Source organism: Diadema antillarum, unplaced genomic scaffold (genome assembly GCF_040938485.1).
Source record: "Diadema antillarum isolate AM-2024a unplaced genomic scaffold, OU_Dant_1.0 seq00000776_RagTag, whole genome shotgun sequence".
NCBI lineage: Eukaryota > Metazoa > Echinodermata > Echinoidea > Diadematoida > Diadematidae > Diadema > Diadema antillarum.
In genome coordinates this window covers 76387-92313 of record NW_027271665.1, presented here as the reverse complement: position 1 = coordinate 92313, position 15927 = coordinate 76387, and the positions used below count along the sequence as shown (strand labels likewise).

Genomic DNA, 15927 nt, shown 5'->3' with positions numbered 1-15927 from the left:
TGTAGTAGTATAAACCCATTGAGGATGAGTCCCGAGTATAATCGGGCAGGTGTCTATGGGAAATGCATGTTGTAGCAAAATCAGTCCGTCCTCAACGGGTTAACTACACCATCTTTGTCTTCCCTATAGATAATGATATGTCAAAAAAATACTTGTTGTGCTGTTGTGCCCCAAATCACCTTTTATTCAGAGCCTAATAAGCAACCACATTATATTTTGCTTTGTACCGTTTTTTTTTTTTTTTTCATCCTATGTCACTGCACAGAGAGCATGCAGAAAATGTATGTTCTAGAAATTGTTTAATATGCACTTTAACTTTCACTCCAACAGGAGGTAAATGTAGAGGATGGATTTTAAATAGGCAAATTTCAGTAACAACATATTTCACTTCCAACCTATACTTTCTGGAGCAAGTTATGTCTGAACATTGCATTCCCATATCTATACATGATCTCTGCTTCAAGTTATTTGTAAAATATATCAGTATTTTATTTGGTGGATTTACGGTTTACAAAATAATGCCCTAAATAGATATCTTAAAATCCCTGGTACTTTGCGGACACAGAATTATATTACACATGATTTCAAATTAAGAAAAAACATACCAAAGACTATGATTACACTCAGTAAACATGATTCATAATTCAGTGTTTTTGCTTTCCCAGGCCACTAGGAAATGGATGAAGTTTGAATCAGACAAACTCATCAGAACAGAATCACTTGAGGAACATACATTGTATGACAGCATGATCTGTTATATCCCATATCACTTGGGTGGATGATACCATAAATATGCTTGAACCTTTTCAACATTATTTCATGATCACTTATCATCAATGATTTCACTTTAACAATTCATTTCATTCTGCTACACACAAAAAAAAAATATTTACATAATACTCAAGCTGGCAGACTCCTGTAGCACATATTGTCGAATTTCCTTGTCTTTTTTTTTTTGTCCATGAGGCGAGGAACGCTTTTCAAAGCCAAAGTATTTTGTCATGTGAGAATGAAGTCATGACAAAGAAAAAAAAATTGTCACATGTCACACAGTACATAAACGCTTGCATGGCCACTAGGGGGCCACTCGATAGCATTCACATCACTGACTTTGAACAGCGCCCTCGCGGCCCCCATCATTTTGCATTAAGGCAAACCTGATGAGAAAGTCTGTTGCCGTGCTGATGGACTTGACGTCCTTTCCTCCTGCTCCCTCCTGCCCTTCTGTCTCCCTGCCACAGGGACCGTTGGAGGGCGGAAGGCTGGCTATTGACCTGCTGACGCCCGGCAATGGGGTGACGATGCGGTGCGGGGCGGATGGATATTTATCACTGCTTGCTGTGCTGTACACTGTGTTGGCTTCGTGCAGAACCATGGGGTGGGCGAGAGGGCGGTTGATCTTGGCGCTACTACAACTGCTGGACCTCATTCGAGATTCTACCGAACTGGCCTCGCTCTTCTGCTCCAGAATCTGCGAGATACTGTGCGAGATGACACTGCACTTAGGGTCTCTGGTTGGTGCGGGGGCAGGTTCCGCCCTATCTCTCTCTGGGCTGCTCCTGTGATCGTCTGGTGGTGTCTGACGCAGGAGTGGTGTTTCTTCGGTTTCCTCGACGACATCCACCTCCACGTCCTCCTCCTCCTCCTCCTCGTCCTCACGGATCTGCTCCACCAGTGATCGCATGGTTCCCATGCCCGTCTTCTCCAGGGACTGGGAGATACTGTGAGCTACGGAGCCTTTCGTCTGCAAGGCCTCGGCGGGCCATTGCGGCGGGTTCTCTTCGCGAGATTCCGGAGACGGGGGTGTTGCCGGCGGCACCGCACATTTTGGCGATTCTTGAGTCTCAAAAACATTATCCTCTTCTTCAACAATGTCTTTCGCACACTCGCTCTTTTCATGATCGCCTCTGGGAAAGTTAGACCTCTCTGGTCCATTGAGCTTGTTGGCCTTGGCAAACATCTTGGCCCATCTCCGCTTTTTCTTCCGACTTCTCCTCTTGGCCTTCTTCTTCTGATCGCTGTCCTTGGTCTCACCATCTTCCGAGTCATAATCAGCGATATCTCTTTCTCTGCCCTGCTTTTCACTCGTGCTCACTTTGTCACTGGATCTCCTGCTAGGTGCGTCGCGACTCCTTGTTGGGCTGGCTGTGTGATCGCTAGAGGTCTTGCTCCCTTCCTCTGGGTCGTCGTCACTCTCCCTCCGTTCGTTGATCTTAGCCATCTTTCGCAGAGTCTCTGCTGCAGATAGGGTAAGGTCGCTATCATCTCCTTTCTCATCTTTGTCCCCGTCATCCGATACCACCATCAGTTCTTCCTCATCCTCGTCATTTGATGAGTGCTTCGTGCTCCTCTCAAACTCCTGGACCACATTGTCACTCCTACTACTCAGTATGTCTTTGATAGTCATTGGCCCTTTTCTCTTTGACTGTCCATTGTTTCTTCTCGGGTCATCCAGATCACCTTCCTGCCCAGCAAGTCTTCTGGCAACCATTTCTTTGATTACTTGCCCGATAGGCTTCGGATTTTCCTTGTGCCAGACGCTTCGGACAAGAGTTGCAATGGCCTCGGAGGCAGCAGCGTTTCTCACATGCTGACTCCCATCAGTACTACAGTTTACAGTCAGTTTAAACTTGTCTCTCTTGCTTTTGCTGACTCTTTCCAGCAGTTTCTTTGCTGCTGTAATCTCCTCTCTCCTTGCCGCACTAAGCTCCGAGGACGTTTTAGGGACCCGCTTCCTCTTGCCTCGCTGCTTCGTCTTGTCGTAGCGGTCACAGCGAGAGATGGTTCGGGCGATGAGATCCTGAAAGGTGACTGCATAGTAGCCACTCTCATCCTCACTGTCCGACCTCGAGGGCGTCTCTGACTTCACTTGGTGAAGTCTTTGAACGATGGACTCTATGCCACCCATGTGCGATGCCGACCGCGGTGGATTCAGGGCAGCCTCTGAGTCATCCTTTCCAACTTCATCCTGCCTGGGGGACTCCTCAGAAGACCTGGCACAGCAGTCAAAGTCGGACCCAGACTCGTCGGAGGACCCCTTCAGGCTGCTAAACTTTCGAGGAGGAGATGTGCATCGTTGACTCCCATCCGATTGATCAGAGCTGTCGTACACATTTCCTGCAAAGCTTGAATTGTGGACAGTCTTTATGGTGGACTGATACTGTTGCTGCTTCTCTCGCTGGCCCACGGCGGTGGTCTTGTTCTGACCGGCAGGGTCCTTCCTCCAGCTGTCCACTTGGCTGAAGGAGTCCTTTGTTGGCCGCACCGACAGATCCATCGCCTCTTCTCCAAAGGCGACGTGGCCGGTCTCCGCAGAGCGGAGGGACAGGCTCTGGGGGGTCACGATGACATCCTGCCGCCTGCCGTTGGATGACTGGGTGTTTGCTCTGTCCAGTGTAGCAGAGGGATTGTTCGCTTCAGGGAGGCTCGTCCCCTGGCCATTGCTTGGTGAGCTTGCTCGTGAGGCGATGGTCGGATTCCGTGGGGATTCCTGTCTGGGTTCTCCTGCACTCTGTCTGACGACGCTGCTTGCTGGCAACTCTTGGTCAGTCTTTGCGATCTTCAGAGATGACTCAGAATTCTCACTCTGCAAAAGAAAGAGGTCATTGCAGAACAGGTGTTAATTTCATCTGACAGTTTCTCCAAAGGTTTCATTAGAAAAATTCTGCGATTTGATAGTTTCCTGCACTACAATACAAGAAAACAAACTGTCACCCATTGACTCAAGTACCTGATATGTCATGTCATGTCAAGGGCAGTAGGTTATATAAGGTGAAACATCAAGAGACACTGTCACTCCTGAAATGACAGGGAAAACTGGGAGTGTGACAGGATTAAAGACGCAGTAACATTGGTATACCATGGAGTGGAAAGGCTGGCCCAGCTCGGATATACTGCAAAACCAGAAATGATCACATGAATTATAATTTTGCGAATTTTGCAAGAACCAAGATTCGAGAAATTAAAATGCGCACAAAAGTTCCAGTCTACGCTATATGCACTGCATGCCAGTGGCAATTTGCGAAAATTTCATGCCGCGAAAAAGGCTGTCGGCTCCAATTCGTGAAAATTTCATGCCTAGAAAATATCTAGCTTTACAGTATTTAGGAATCCCCAAAAACAAATCGTGTACAGCTTTATCACTGATCTCCATGTAAGCACACACACAGCTGAAAATTTTCAACTGGAGTCAACCATTAGCAATGAGGATAAGCTTCAATGCACATATTTGCTGACCGTTTTTGTGGTTTTCGAAGGCATCCCAGGTATGCAGCCCATGAATTGGGCCGCCCATGAATCCTAACACATCTGGGTCCTTAACCCGTTGAGGATGGGCTTATTTTGCTACAGCATGCATTTCTCACAGACCTCTGCCTGAGTATACTCTGTGGACTTGTCCTCAATGGGTTAAAGGGCATGGATGCACAATGATTATGTTCCATAATCACACACTACAGGTACACAAGAAAAAATATATTTATTTAAACTCTGTACTTTTTTACTGTAATTTTTCATCTATTAAAATTATTGTTTGGGGGAGGGAGTTCCATATGACATTACAATTTTGTTTTGCATGAGTTCATTCATTTTCTCGCAAAAAATCACATCCTTATACTCCAGAAGGGGAAGTATTTTGTTAGGGTTGGGTTTGTTTTTGACTAAGCATAGACCTGTCAGTGATGTTCAAAGGCTAGACAGGAAATGAGATTTAGCGCATGAATGTTTGGGTGAGAACAGCTCTGCCTCCGCTACAAGTCACCGAGAGAGCAAACTGCTACTAGCAGTCAGCCACGACGAAGAGGTCAAAAATCCCATTATCTCATTTGCAGTTTAAGTCAGCAATCTGTTAACAAAGCCTATCTAAACCACACCATGCCTTGGTAAAATAATTAGTCAGTAGCAAACAGGTGCGTCAGTGTTGCTTGTTTCCTCTTCCATCTTCCAACCCCCCCCCCCCCCTTCTACTCTTTCAGCTTAATTGGACACGATTCACCATTCTGTCTGTACATCATTGGCTTAAAGATAATAAAAAGTTTTGGTACCTCAAAAGTTTCCCTGAATTGACGTGTTTCAGGTTAAAGTACCTTTCATATAACTAACACTGTGAGACTTACTCGCCCCAAAGTGCTCTCATTTCTTAGTAATCATGCAATCAACTGCGACCAGCAGCCCCATACGCATAGCGTAATGGGGCTTCACATTGTAGCATTCAGGATCATGACAGATTTAGTATCGTGGGTAAATATCAACTTGAAATTTTTGGATTTTAGATTGATATTTACCTGCGATACTAAATCTGTCATGATCCTGTATTAAAGCTACAATGCGAAGCCCCATTTAGCTATGCTTATGGGGCTGCACGCTGCTGGTCGCAGTTATCATGCAATAATGGTTTCGTACAATACGTGTACTACCTCGCCGCTGTACAGCGGCGGCTCTGGTACGAAACCATTATTGCATGATTACTGAGACATGAGAGCACTTTGGGGCGAGTAAGTCTCACAGTGTTAGTTATATGAAAGGTACTCTAACCTTAAACACAAACTAAGACAAGGAAATTCTGGGAAACTTTTGGGGTACCAAAACTTTATATTATCTTTAAAACATCAATACATATAACTTATCAAGCACAGCAAGTATGTTTAATACTTCAAAAGAATCCAGAACAAATCTATGCAAACGCTGCACACTGGCACTGGTCCGATATGGTCCCTGACCTGTAAAAAATTGCTGTCGGACCAGTAACTTTTTCAGGAATGGACCGGTAAAACGTGGAAAAACTGGGTACCTACTGGTTCCACCTGTCTGTCGGACCAGTAGAAAAAATGGGTTAGTGTGCAGCCCTGTCTATGCCTAGAAAGAAACTGAATGAGTCCTCATACATGCACCTGAATCTCAATATCTTTCAGAAAGTAAAATGATATCTTCAGTTCTTGTGTCAAGTTGTTTTCATTGCAACTGATTGTCAATCAGTTGCAAATGATGTCTTGTTGTGATCATATTTACGAAATCAACATGGCTTTTTTTTTTTACAGTAAAGGACTTTTTTGGCATTCCTTGCTGATGGCAAACCATGAAAGACATGTCGTGTAATGGCCAAGTTGAAAATTCCTGACCTATCAATCAACTGTACAGCTCCTGATACTAACATAAAAATTCTATGACACATTGTAGTCTTCTTTTATCAACATTGACGGCAAATGGATTCAAAAGGGTAAACTATGAAACCCAAATGATAAACACGTAGATTGAGTGAATGCAGCCAACATTATTAGTGGACCACACCAGCGAAAGTTTGAGGAAAAATGGAAGAATACGTTCAAAAGTTACAGATTTTTAAAGTCTTGGTGCAGCCATTGCTTGATGAGAAGACTACTAAAGTTTGTCATGTCATCTACGAAGAAACATTCAAAGAAAATACTCTTAAAAATTGAACATATTTTCATTTTTCTAGCATAATGAAAGAGCACTTGACTTACCTCTCTCAGAAAGCAGGGGTATAATCTTATTCTTTTTATGTCAATAACAAGTTGGGGGAATGTGTACTTCTCATCAAATATCACATTTTATTGAGTTTTCTTTATATTTTCTTTATATCATTCTTCACACACGATCTGACAAAGCTGTAGTACAGTACTTAGTCTTCTCATCAAGCAATGGTTGCACCAAGACTTTAAAAAATCATAACTTTTGAATGGGCCGTCTGATTTTTCTCATATTTTCACTGATTTGTTCTACTAACACAGCTGCGTTCACTGAATCCACATGCATACACATATTTGACGTAAGTTCTCCTTTAACCTGCTGTACTTGTGTTTGTGGATATATTCACACAGAATCTGTTGGAAGACACAGAAAGTCCAATCCTAAACAGATGACTGGGCGTACATGCAATCTAGCTGTTGAATCAAATGTCGCAAAGTCAGAAACCTACCGCGGGTTTGCGCTTTCTCCTCTCGAGTTTGTGCTTGTAGTCCACAAAGTCTGGAAACTTGGGAGAGTGTTGCCGTGGCTGCACCGCGGCCGAGTCCTGCTTCTCCATGGCGACGTGTCCCGGGTTGTCACGGGGCGTCGCGGGCAGCGGCTCGCTTTTGGCTCTGCTAGAAGGAGGGCTGGGTATCTGACTACCGGTGGGCGGAGAGGCAGGCTCCGTTCGAGATGATGCTGAGGTGGAGTGAGGAGGCAACTTCTCGTCCGCTGGAGAATCCTTGTGGCCAAACTCCCTCAGCTTGTCGGCGAGGAGCCTAAGGTGACGAAAGAGACAGGGAGAAGTACATCCAAAGGTCAAGCAGGGACAGTGATATCACCAGCAACAAATGTTTTCTCAGTTGGCCTGTCAGTCAGTTCGCGAGTCAAGTACAGTCGTAACTTCATCCCCAAACTACAACACTGGTTCAGGTTCAACAATTACTCCATACATACTACTGACACATAATATAAGAGGAGAAAATTATCACATGCATACATAACATTCACTCATATTGGTACTAGATACTAAGTCAAATCCAGGGTCTATCATTTTGAATTCGAATTGATGACAGCAATGGCATACATACATTTGGTATACTATAGTATACACACCAAGAAAATACTGCACATTGGTATGACGTCTCCAGGCAAAGCTCATTGACTTTTGAACTTACATACTTTACCCCTCCCCACCCCCCCCCAAAAAAAGAGACTAGAGAATGCAAATAAATTAAATAAAATTGGTCAATCCACACCCAAGTGTCACACATGTGAGTATCATGTACATTGTATGACTGAAATTCACTTCCAGACAATACCGCCTTTCAGACCAAAGTTTATCGACCTTTTGTGTGTTTGCTCAAACTGTAATCACATCAGCAGCTTCGGCACACCAGTGTGTCCTCATCCGAGCCAAGTACCATCGTAATGTGTTTAGAAGTCTACAAGATATGGCAAGGCATAAACAATCATAAACTTTTGGAGGCAAAGTTTATTGACCTCCGACTCGCAGCCATATTTTCTTGCATTATAAACCCCAGTCCATAGGCCCGCATGCAGCTCATGGCGTGCACATGGTTGTAGCATGAGTGCAATGTGTAATGCTGGCTTCGGTTCTGCAAGCATCCCCGAAACAAGTTCCTAAGTGTAGGGGCAGATGTGTGAATGCACTGACAGACACCATACTGTAGCACCTCCTATATCACCACTAGGTTGAAATATGGAAAAAGATCTTTTGAGATGCATAATGTCTTCTTGATTTTGATTTGGGATATGTAAAACAGGCAAATACTGCGAAACATTGTCAAATACCTTTACAGTACATTCTCAACTTCACAATGGATTTTTCTACAAAGTTGTAAAATATATGGGACAATCTATAATATTCATAAGAAAGAAACACATTCATAGATTGGGTATAGACATACGGGAATCTCGCACATACACACATACCCATATATAATCATATGCTGCCTTTTCATGCGTATACAGTATACTTGAAATTCACAATGCATATTGTCGCACATCTTAAGGCACAAAAATCCCCAGGAAAAAATACAAAATGCTGAAAGCTATGTGCATTATTACAAAAAAGAAAACAGCACTTTGATATCAGCCAGTTGATGCTTATTCCTCTCTTGTCCTAGTGGCATCTTCAGATTTCTGGTATCAGAGTTTAAAGGGATAGTACAGTATTGGTTGAGGTGGGGATTCATGTTTTTAACATTCCTAAGTGAAATAATGAGAAACCTCTTACAAAATAACGAAGAGCATGTAATTTTAAGAAGGATTCAACGTTTATTTGATGAAAATTGGTTTTCAAATGGCTGAGATATCCAAAAAGTAATAATAATAAAAGGCGACAGGACACACCTTTCATTAGGATCTCTTTATTTCACGTTGTTTTTGGATATCTCAGCCATTTCAAAACCGATTTTCATCAAATAAACTTTTGATACCCCTCAGAATTGCATGCTCTTTGACATCTCATAGAGTGGTTTCTGAATATCTTGCAAAATGTTAAAAGCTAAATCCTCACCTCGACCAGAACTGTACACACCCTTTAACAGTTGTAGTCTAAGCCATGCTTGGAAACTTGTCGCATGGTGTCTGGTTTCCAGTGTGATTGTAAAAAAAAGACCAGGGGAAGATGTTTTCCACAACTCTGGCGATTTCCCCGAAACCTCATCTTCGATCCACTAGGGGGGGGGGGGGGGGGGGGGGGGTGAGAAACTTGATGACCGCAGTCCATCAAAGCCCCTCAGCGAAGAAGGAAGGGGATTGCACAGCGGGGTCTGCGAATTTATACTAGGAGCTAAAGTAGGGCAGAGCCGGGACACCCAGTGCTAATTAGTATACAATGAATGCCAGTAATGAGACATAGAGACTTTGAGCCTTGCTTTATTCTTCTTGTTGATTTTTTCTTTGCCTCCACTGCTGACGCACGCTCCTCTGATTGTGGCCGCAACAAAATCAAACAAATGCGGAATATTTTTCCCTCATTTTTATCGCTGCCATATATCCCTCCCTGCTCCTCCCCCTCTGCGATACGATGGTATCACCCCCGTGCACATGCCCACCAAAGTATGCCTTATCGGGCCATCGCTCGTGGCTGAGACGATGGCACCGATGATTGTGATTTCGTTTTTTTCTCAGTCCGCAAACAAGACACGCAGAAAAGAAGCCTCTCGTATCTCACATCTGCTCTCATTTTTGTGACTAATGCGTGCGCATTCTGGCGTTCCAAGAGTCGTGACCTTCTTTCGTAATGACGACCTGAATGGGAGTGCTAATATTTTGATTTCAAAGGTGACTGCCACTGCCGGCATTCAACCTTAAAAGGAGTATCCTTCGTTATGCGAATGTACAGCACTGCGCTCACTGAACCTTTCAGAAACATCTGGTGTGAAAGACTTATCACTTCATTTTATGTTATCAGTGTGACATTTACTTGATAAAACATACTTTATTTTCAACTGGGGGGGGGGTGTACTGGGACAGTTGATACAAAACAAAAACAAAAACAAAAATAACTAAAGCTTTCAAATTTTGTGATGGGCTACTCTCATGTCAAAGCCAAAATGAAGTTCATGCACCTTCATTTTATTTTGGTTCTCCTGCAATGATCTCAAATGCACTAATTCTTCAGGGGATTATGAAAGTGACCAGTTAAATGATATTTCCTACCAAACCAGGAACTTTCTTGACAGGGAAAACAAATAATGCTTCTTCTATAACCATCACTACTGGACTTTTGTAGCTTCAGTCCAAAGCGTTAACCATACTTTATGAATCAGCACAGGTACAGCAGGGTCACTGTACAGCCCTAGCAGAGAAATCATTAAGAAAAATTGGAAATTGGAGCATTTATACTCATTTCTCCACATTCTAACTTCTCCATATATCAGCACAAAGGCATCTAACATTAATAAGAAATCCTAATTGAGACCAAATGTTTGACAATTGAATACATAAATAGACCCAAGTCCATGACAGAAAATTCAGACGGAAAAAAGTAACATCCTAAATAGTTTTCATATTTCAATTATTGGAATGTTATGTATAATACACAAATTGAAATGAAAAAGGATGGCTCTAAATGCCTATCATTTTTGTTGTTGTTGATAGTTGTTGTGGGGTTTTTTTTTTCATAGTGTTCAAATGTATGATTTGAAGACTTTTCTTTTTCTTTTCTTTTCTTTTTTTCTTTTTTTTTTTTGGTGAGACAGTATCTTCTCACAATGTCAGGTCCAAACAGAAAAAACAAAAACAAAAGAAAGAGGTAAAGAGACAGAGATACACACAGACAGAAAGACAGACAGAGAAATTTAAACAAAATCAAATCAGGGCATATTACACATACACAAGATACAAATAGTCACATGATTATGAGTGTGTCAAATGCTTTTTCCAATGAATTACGAGTGGGGTTTCAGTATTACATGCTTAGTGGCCATGCACTGTTACTTTCAAGTTTCAACATCAAAACGAAAAAGATTCAGTATAAAGACAGAGGACCCAAACACATCTATTGCTATCACGCCAAAACAGAAAGAGAAAAAAAATACATTAGAATTCCTCTTTGGTACCCTAGAGATGAAAAAGACAGTAAAACTCATCATGATATATCTGAGGAATTATTCCAAGGGTAAAATGATTCAATGCCAACACGCAATTTCTGGAAGTCTAATTTTTGGTCTTAGGCATTCTTCTGTATCAAATATATATCTTCAAATTGACAATGATACAATTAACATGGAAAGTTTTCATGAGCTTCTGCTGCATTTGATGGTTTTGACTGCAATCTTACAACTGAGATACCAGACCTCCTCTTCCGATCAAAGAGTTCTCATTTGACTTTATGCCAGAAGGCTAAACTAAATGTGACTACATGATGCTATCACATACAAATGAAAATGGAAATTACTAAAAGAAATTCACTAAAAGTTGCATAGTTAAACAATGTTTACAGCAATGTTTCACACCACAAATAACAGTCAAAATTTAGCCTTTTTTTGTCTTTTAACATTTTCATTTACTCAAAACAATGTATAAGCAACGGGACTTGAAAATAATCTTTAGCACACACCACATTGCTGCCCCTCTCTTTATTTCCAAAACTGGTGTTGAAGTGCTGATGTCATCTTCACAACGCGCAAGAGCTCCCTCAGCAGTCCATTCTGCGCATACAGTGAGACTAGTAACATACAAGGAGCACCTAGTGTATCATGAACGAGCTTCCACTGCAACACAATTATCACAAACCAGTGCTTCTAGTCTGAAAGCTCTCGTACTGAGACGTCCCTATAACATGTGACTTATGCCAACACACAGCACATCTGAAAGCACCAAGGCACTGAAGCCAAGGTACAAGATATATGTGGTAGTATACTGCACGGCTCGATATCTCCACAGATGCATGCATCCGAAATAATATTCAGAGTTTACAGCGATAATTCTCTCATCTGCTATATGAGTAAAATTTCAGAAAAGACACAAACTCCATGAATCACACCAAGTATCACAAATGAAATCTTACTGATCTTTTCAGGATTGGGAATGCATATTTTTCATACAAGTCAATATTTACCTCCACTACTTTTTTTTTTTAAATTACTCGACAGCAGAAATCACCTCATCCCTAGTTTCTTGGTCCCATTATATGCAAACAATTCAATTTCACGGCAAGTACTTCACTGTTAAAAAAGCCACACTGTCTGTCTGAAGACGAGATGACTGAATGCACATGACTGGTGCACATTACCAATAATGTAATAATCTTTTATTGCCATGATCGGGGCTTTGGTGAGGATGGGGGGGGGGGGGAGGGGATAGCGCCAATTTCTTGGAACAATAAACAACATGATCATAAAGGGAATGTTGCAGCCTTACCTAAACAAGAAATCCTGGTAGACTAAACACACATTATGTTTTCTTATTTCAGCCCTGATCACAAGACTATTGTGCATGACTGTGTGGGTAGCCTGTAGGGCAATAACCAACCTTAAATCCTAGGAAGTCAACGTCCTCTACTGAGGCCCCCCACACCCAAGAAACCACCGCAGCCTGTTTTGTGGTTGGCGGAATAGACAGTAGAGAAATGAAGGTACTGGGGCACATAGCCCTCCTTCGCCCCCTCCCCCTCCCCACCAAAGGGAGGGGGTATGGGTGAGGGTCCCCAGCAAGCCAAAGGGGAAGGGGAAGCAGATAGCCCATGGCCAGATGCAATGGGGTGGGGAATGATTGAATGGGGGTGGGGGGGGGGGGGTCAAGGGAAGTGGAGGGGGTAGGACTAGGAGTTGTCAGAGATGGTAGGAGCGTGGGGTATGAAAGTACAATGTACAACATTGTATGTTTAGAAGGCTGTTTGCAGCAGTCATCAAAGGACAAAAATAGAGAAATGAACAGTTTTTTTTTTTTGGTTTTTTTTTTTTTTTTTTTTTTTTTTTTTTTTTTTGTTTGTTTGTTTGTTTTTTTTTTTGGGGGGGGGGCATGCAATGGCTGGCAGAATGAGACAGTTTTGGGACCCCAGAAGCACTTGGGGACACCAAAGAGGGTGATGAAAACACCTCCTTGGTGACATACGTATACTAATAATACATATCCACACCCAAAAAATGGAGTCATGACACAGATAAACATAGGGTCCTAAATGTAAAAGGGTCCTAAATGTAAAAGTTTCCTAATACACGTGTACATATCTACCCCTCATTTCTACCCTCATCCTCCCAAATATACATCCTACTTCACCCACCCCTTGTCTGTTTGTCTGTATAAGTATGTCTGTTCTCTCTCTGTCTCTATGTATGTCCGTCTGTCTCTCTACCTCTCTTTCTGTCTGTCTGTCTATCTCTCTTTCTGTCTATCAGCCTCTCTCTTTCTCTATATGTCTGTCTGTCTGTCTGTCTGTCTGTCTGTCTGTCTGTCTCTTTTTTCTCATTCTTTTCTTTTTATTTCCTGCTGAGCAATTAAGCCTGTTCACAGGAGAACTAATCCAGGGGAGATTAGCTGGCTAGGCAGGCTGTGTGAAACGGCCAGTTAGTCAGCCACAGATCTCATTCGGGTGTGACGTTTTTTTGACATGGGAGTTGTTGTTGTTGTTGTCGTTGTCGTCAGCATCATCGGTGATGGTGGGGGGGGGGGGAGGGATCTTTTTGTTTTGTTTTGTTTCCAGTGCCCTACAGTATAACTTTTCTCCCCGAACACTACACTTTATACATGTTGTTTCCTACAGTAGATTCTCAACCAGGAATTCCCCTTGTATAACATTACCTTTCCCCCTGTCTCTAATCTCGGTGGTTGGATGAAATCACATGACATTCAAACGCGTGCAGGGAGAAAATGCGATGTAAACAGAAATTCTCTTTTCATTTAATAACAGATGATTACTGAAGACATTATACTTAAAGGACAAGTTCACCTTCATAGACATGTGGGTTGAGTGAATGCAGCAATATTGGTGGAACACATCAATGAGAGTTTGAGGAAAATCGGACAATCCGTTCAAAAGTTATGAATTTTTGAAGTTTCTGCTCAGTCATGGCTGGATGAGAAGACTACTATAGTTTGTGATGTCATTTGAGTACAACTATATAAAGAGAATATAAAGAAAATTCAAGATATTCTCACTTTTCTCACATGATAAAAGAACACTCGACTTCTCTCTTTCAGAAGTCAGGGGGAATAATATTACCCCTAACATAAGTCAGTAACAAGTCGAGGAAATGTGCACTTTATTCAAAAAGTCAAGTTTTGTAAAATTCTCTTTTTATTTTCCTTATATCATTGTATGCATGTGACATCATACACTGTAGTAGTCTTCTCCCCCAGCAGTGATTGCACAGATATTTTAAGAATTCATAACTTTTGAACGGATTGTCCAATTTTCCTCAAACTTTCACTGATGTGTTCTGCTAATATTGCTGCATTCTCTCAATCCTTATGTATATGAAGGTGGACTTGTCCTTTAACTATGACTTATTTTATTAATGAAGGACAAACTGTTGCAGAACATGGCACAGGACATATGGGGGGGGGGGGGGGTAGGGGGAGGGGCATTTCATGAAGGGTTTTGTCAGATTTTTTTCTGAGAAACTGTTATAAGCTACCAAAATCTTTGCATCTGATTGGCTGAGAGCAAATTGGTCTGACAAATTTGTCAGACAAAACGCTTCATGAAATATCCCCCTGATGTATAATTTGTTTGTTTCAGAACTACATTGAATTCCTGCTGTCACATGCAGTATGCACTTAATCCCCATGCATACAGCCTATAGGATTACCTTTTTTTCTTCTCGTTTTTTCCCTCTTCTAAATCTAGTATAGTACTTAGTACATACAAGTCACCTCTTCTTCACAGGAGATCTTCCTACATTGTACCTGCTTTTATAGCACTGTGTTACTTTGTCGCAACATTCTTGTATCAATGAATTTCATTACAGTAGGAATGTATTATGTGCATTAACACGTTCCATACTGAAATTTGACATTCCCATAGACTTGATACACAGGCCACCAAGTTCCCATACGGAATGGGTTAATCTGCGTGCAAGCCCAATTCTAACCTATTAAAACCTGTTGAAGACTAGTCCCGTCTATGCTCGGGCAGGTGTCCATGGGAATGCGTGATAGCAATATCAGCTCATCCTCAACAGGTTAATGAAAGTCATAACCATTCATCCTCAGGTAGATATCATAAATGTGTTTCTCCTGTCTCAATCTAACGAGTTCAGCTTCATCTGAGGAAATGCCTTGAAGAAGTCCCCCAAAGGAGAGGGGTAAGGTGGGGAGGGGATGGGGGATGATAGGGGTGAGGAAGTTGGCAATAGATGGGGGAGGGGGAGAGAGTTGATAGGGTGGGGGCAGCAACCACTAGCCAGCCAGCCAGCCAGCTAGCTAGTCATTGTGCAGCGCTGTAGTCTGATGGGGGACTGAAAGGGTGTCGACAGGGCAAGGCAGACCCCCTTAATCAATGATAATTCCATATTGTGGTGACTGACGCGTACCCACTCCACCACACTTCAAACCTAATCCCGGTGCTTTGTGAAATCAGGCACGCACAAAAGGGACCAGGGAGCCGGGGGAAGGAGGAGAACCCTCGCATCTCGCTGAACTTTGCCACACGAAAAACCGAAGATCCCACCAATACCGCAGCAGTTCAGACTCATTAGTGTGTTTTGATAGCTCTTCAATAGAGTGATGTTATTCCAAACAATAAGGATATATGGAATATCCTCTTTTGTTTAAATTCTTCTCTTCTTCATCTTGTTCTTGTTTTTCTTTTCTATGGGGGGGGGGGGGGCAGCAAGTAGATGAGGAGAGGAAGAAGTTACTTTAACCATACTCAAACTTAACTCAGCCAAGAAACTTGAACTGATTTGTTGTGATCCTTACCATCTTGGCTCTGGACAGGGAGCTTAATGTTTGATGACACAAGTCATCAGCATCAACAGCAATTTA

General features: G+C 42.3%; 1 protein-coding gene across 1 annotated transcript in view; it reads right to left on the bottom strand.

The window, feature by feature from the left end:
• Nucleotides 1–252: 252 nt before the first annotated feature.
• The window catches only part of LOC139738958 (uncharacterized), an 86736-nt gene continuing 71061 nt past the window's right edge, over nt 253–15927 (bottom strand). The window contains exons 3-4 of the mRNA XM_071649576.1: nt 6935–7244; nt 253–3586 (exon numbers count right to left, since the gene is read on the bottom strand). Coding sequence (XP_071505677.1) covers nt 1103–3586; nt 6935–7244 — 2794 coding nt within the window. The 3' untranslated portion in view covers nt 253–1102. The remainder of the gene's footprint in view (nt 3587–6934; nt 7245–15927) is intronic.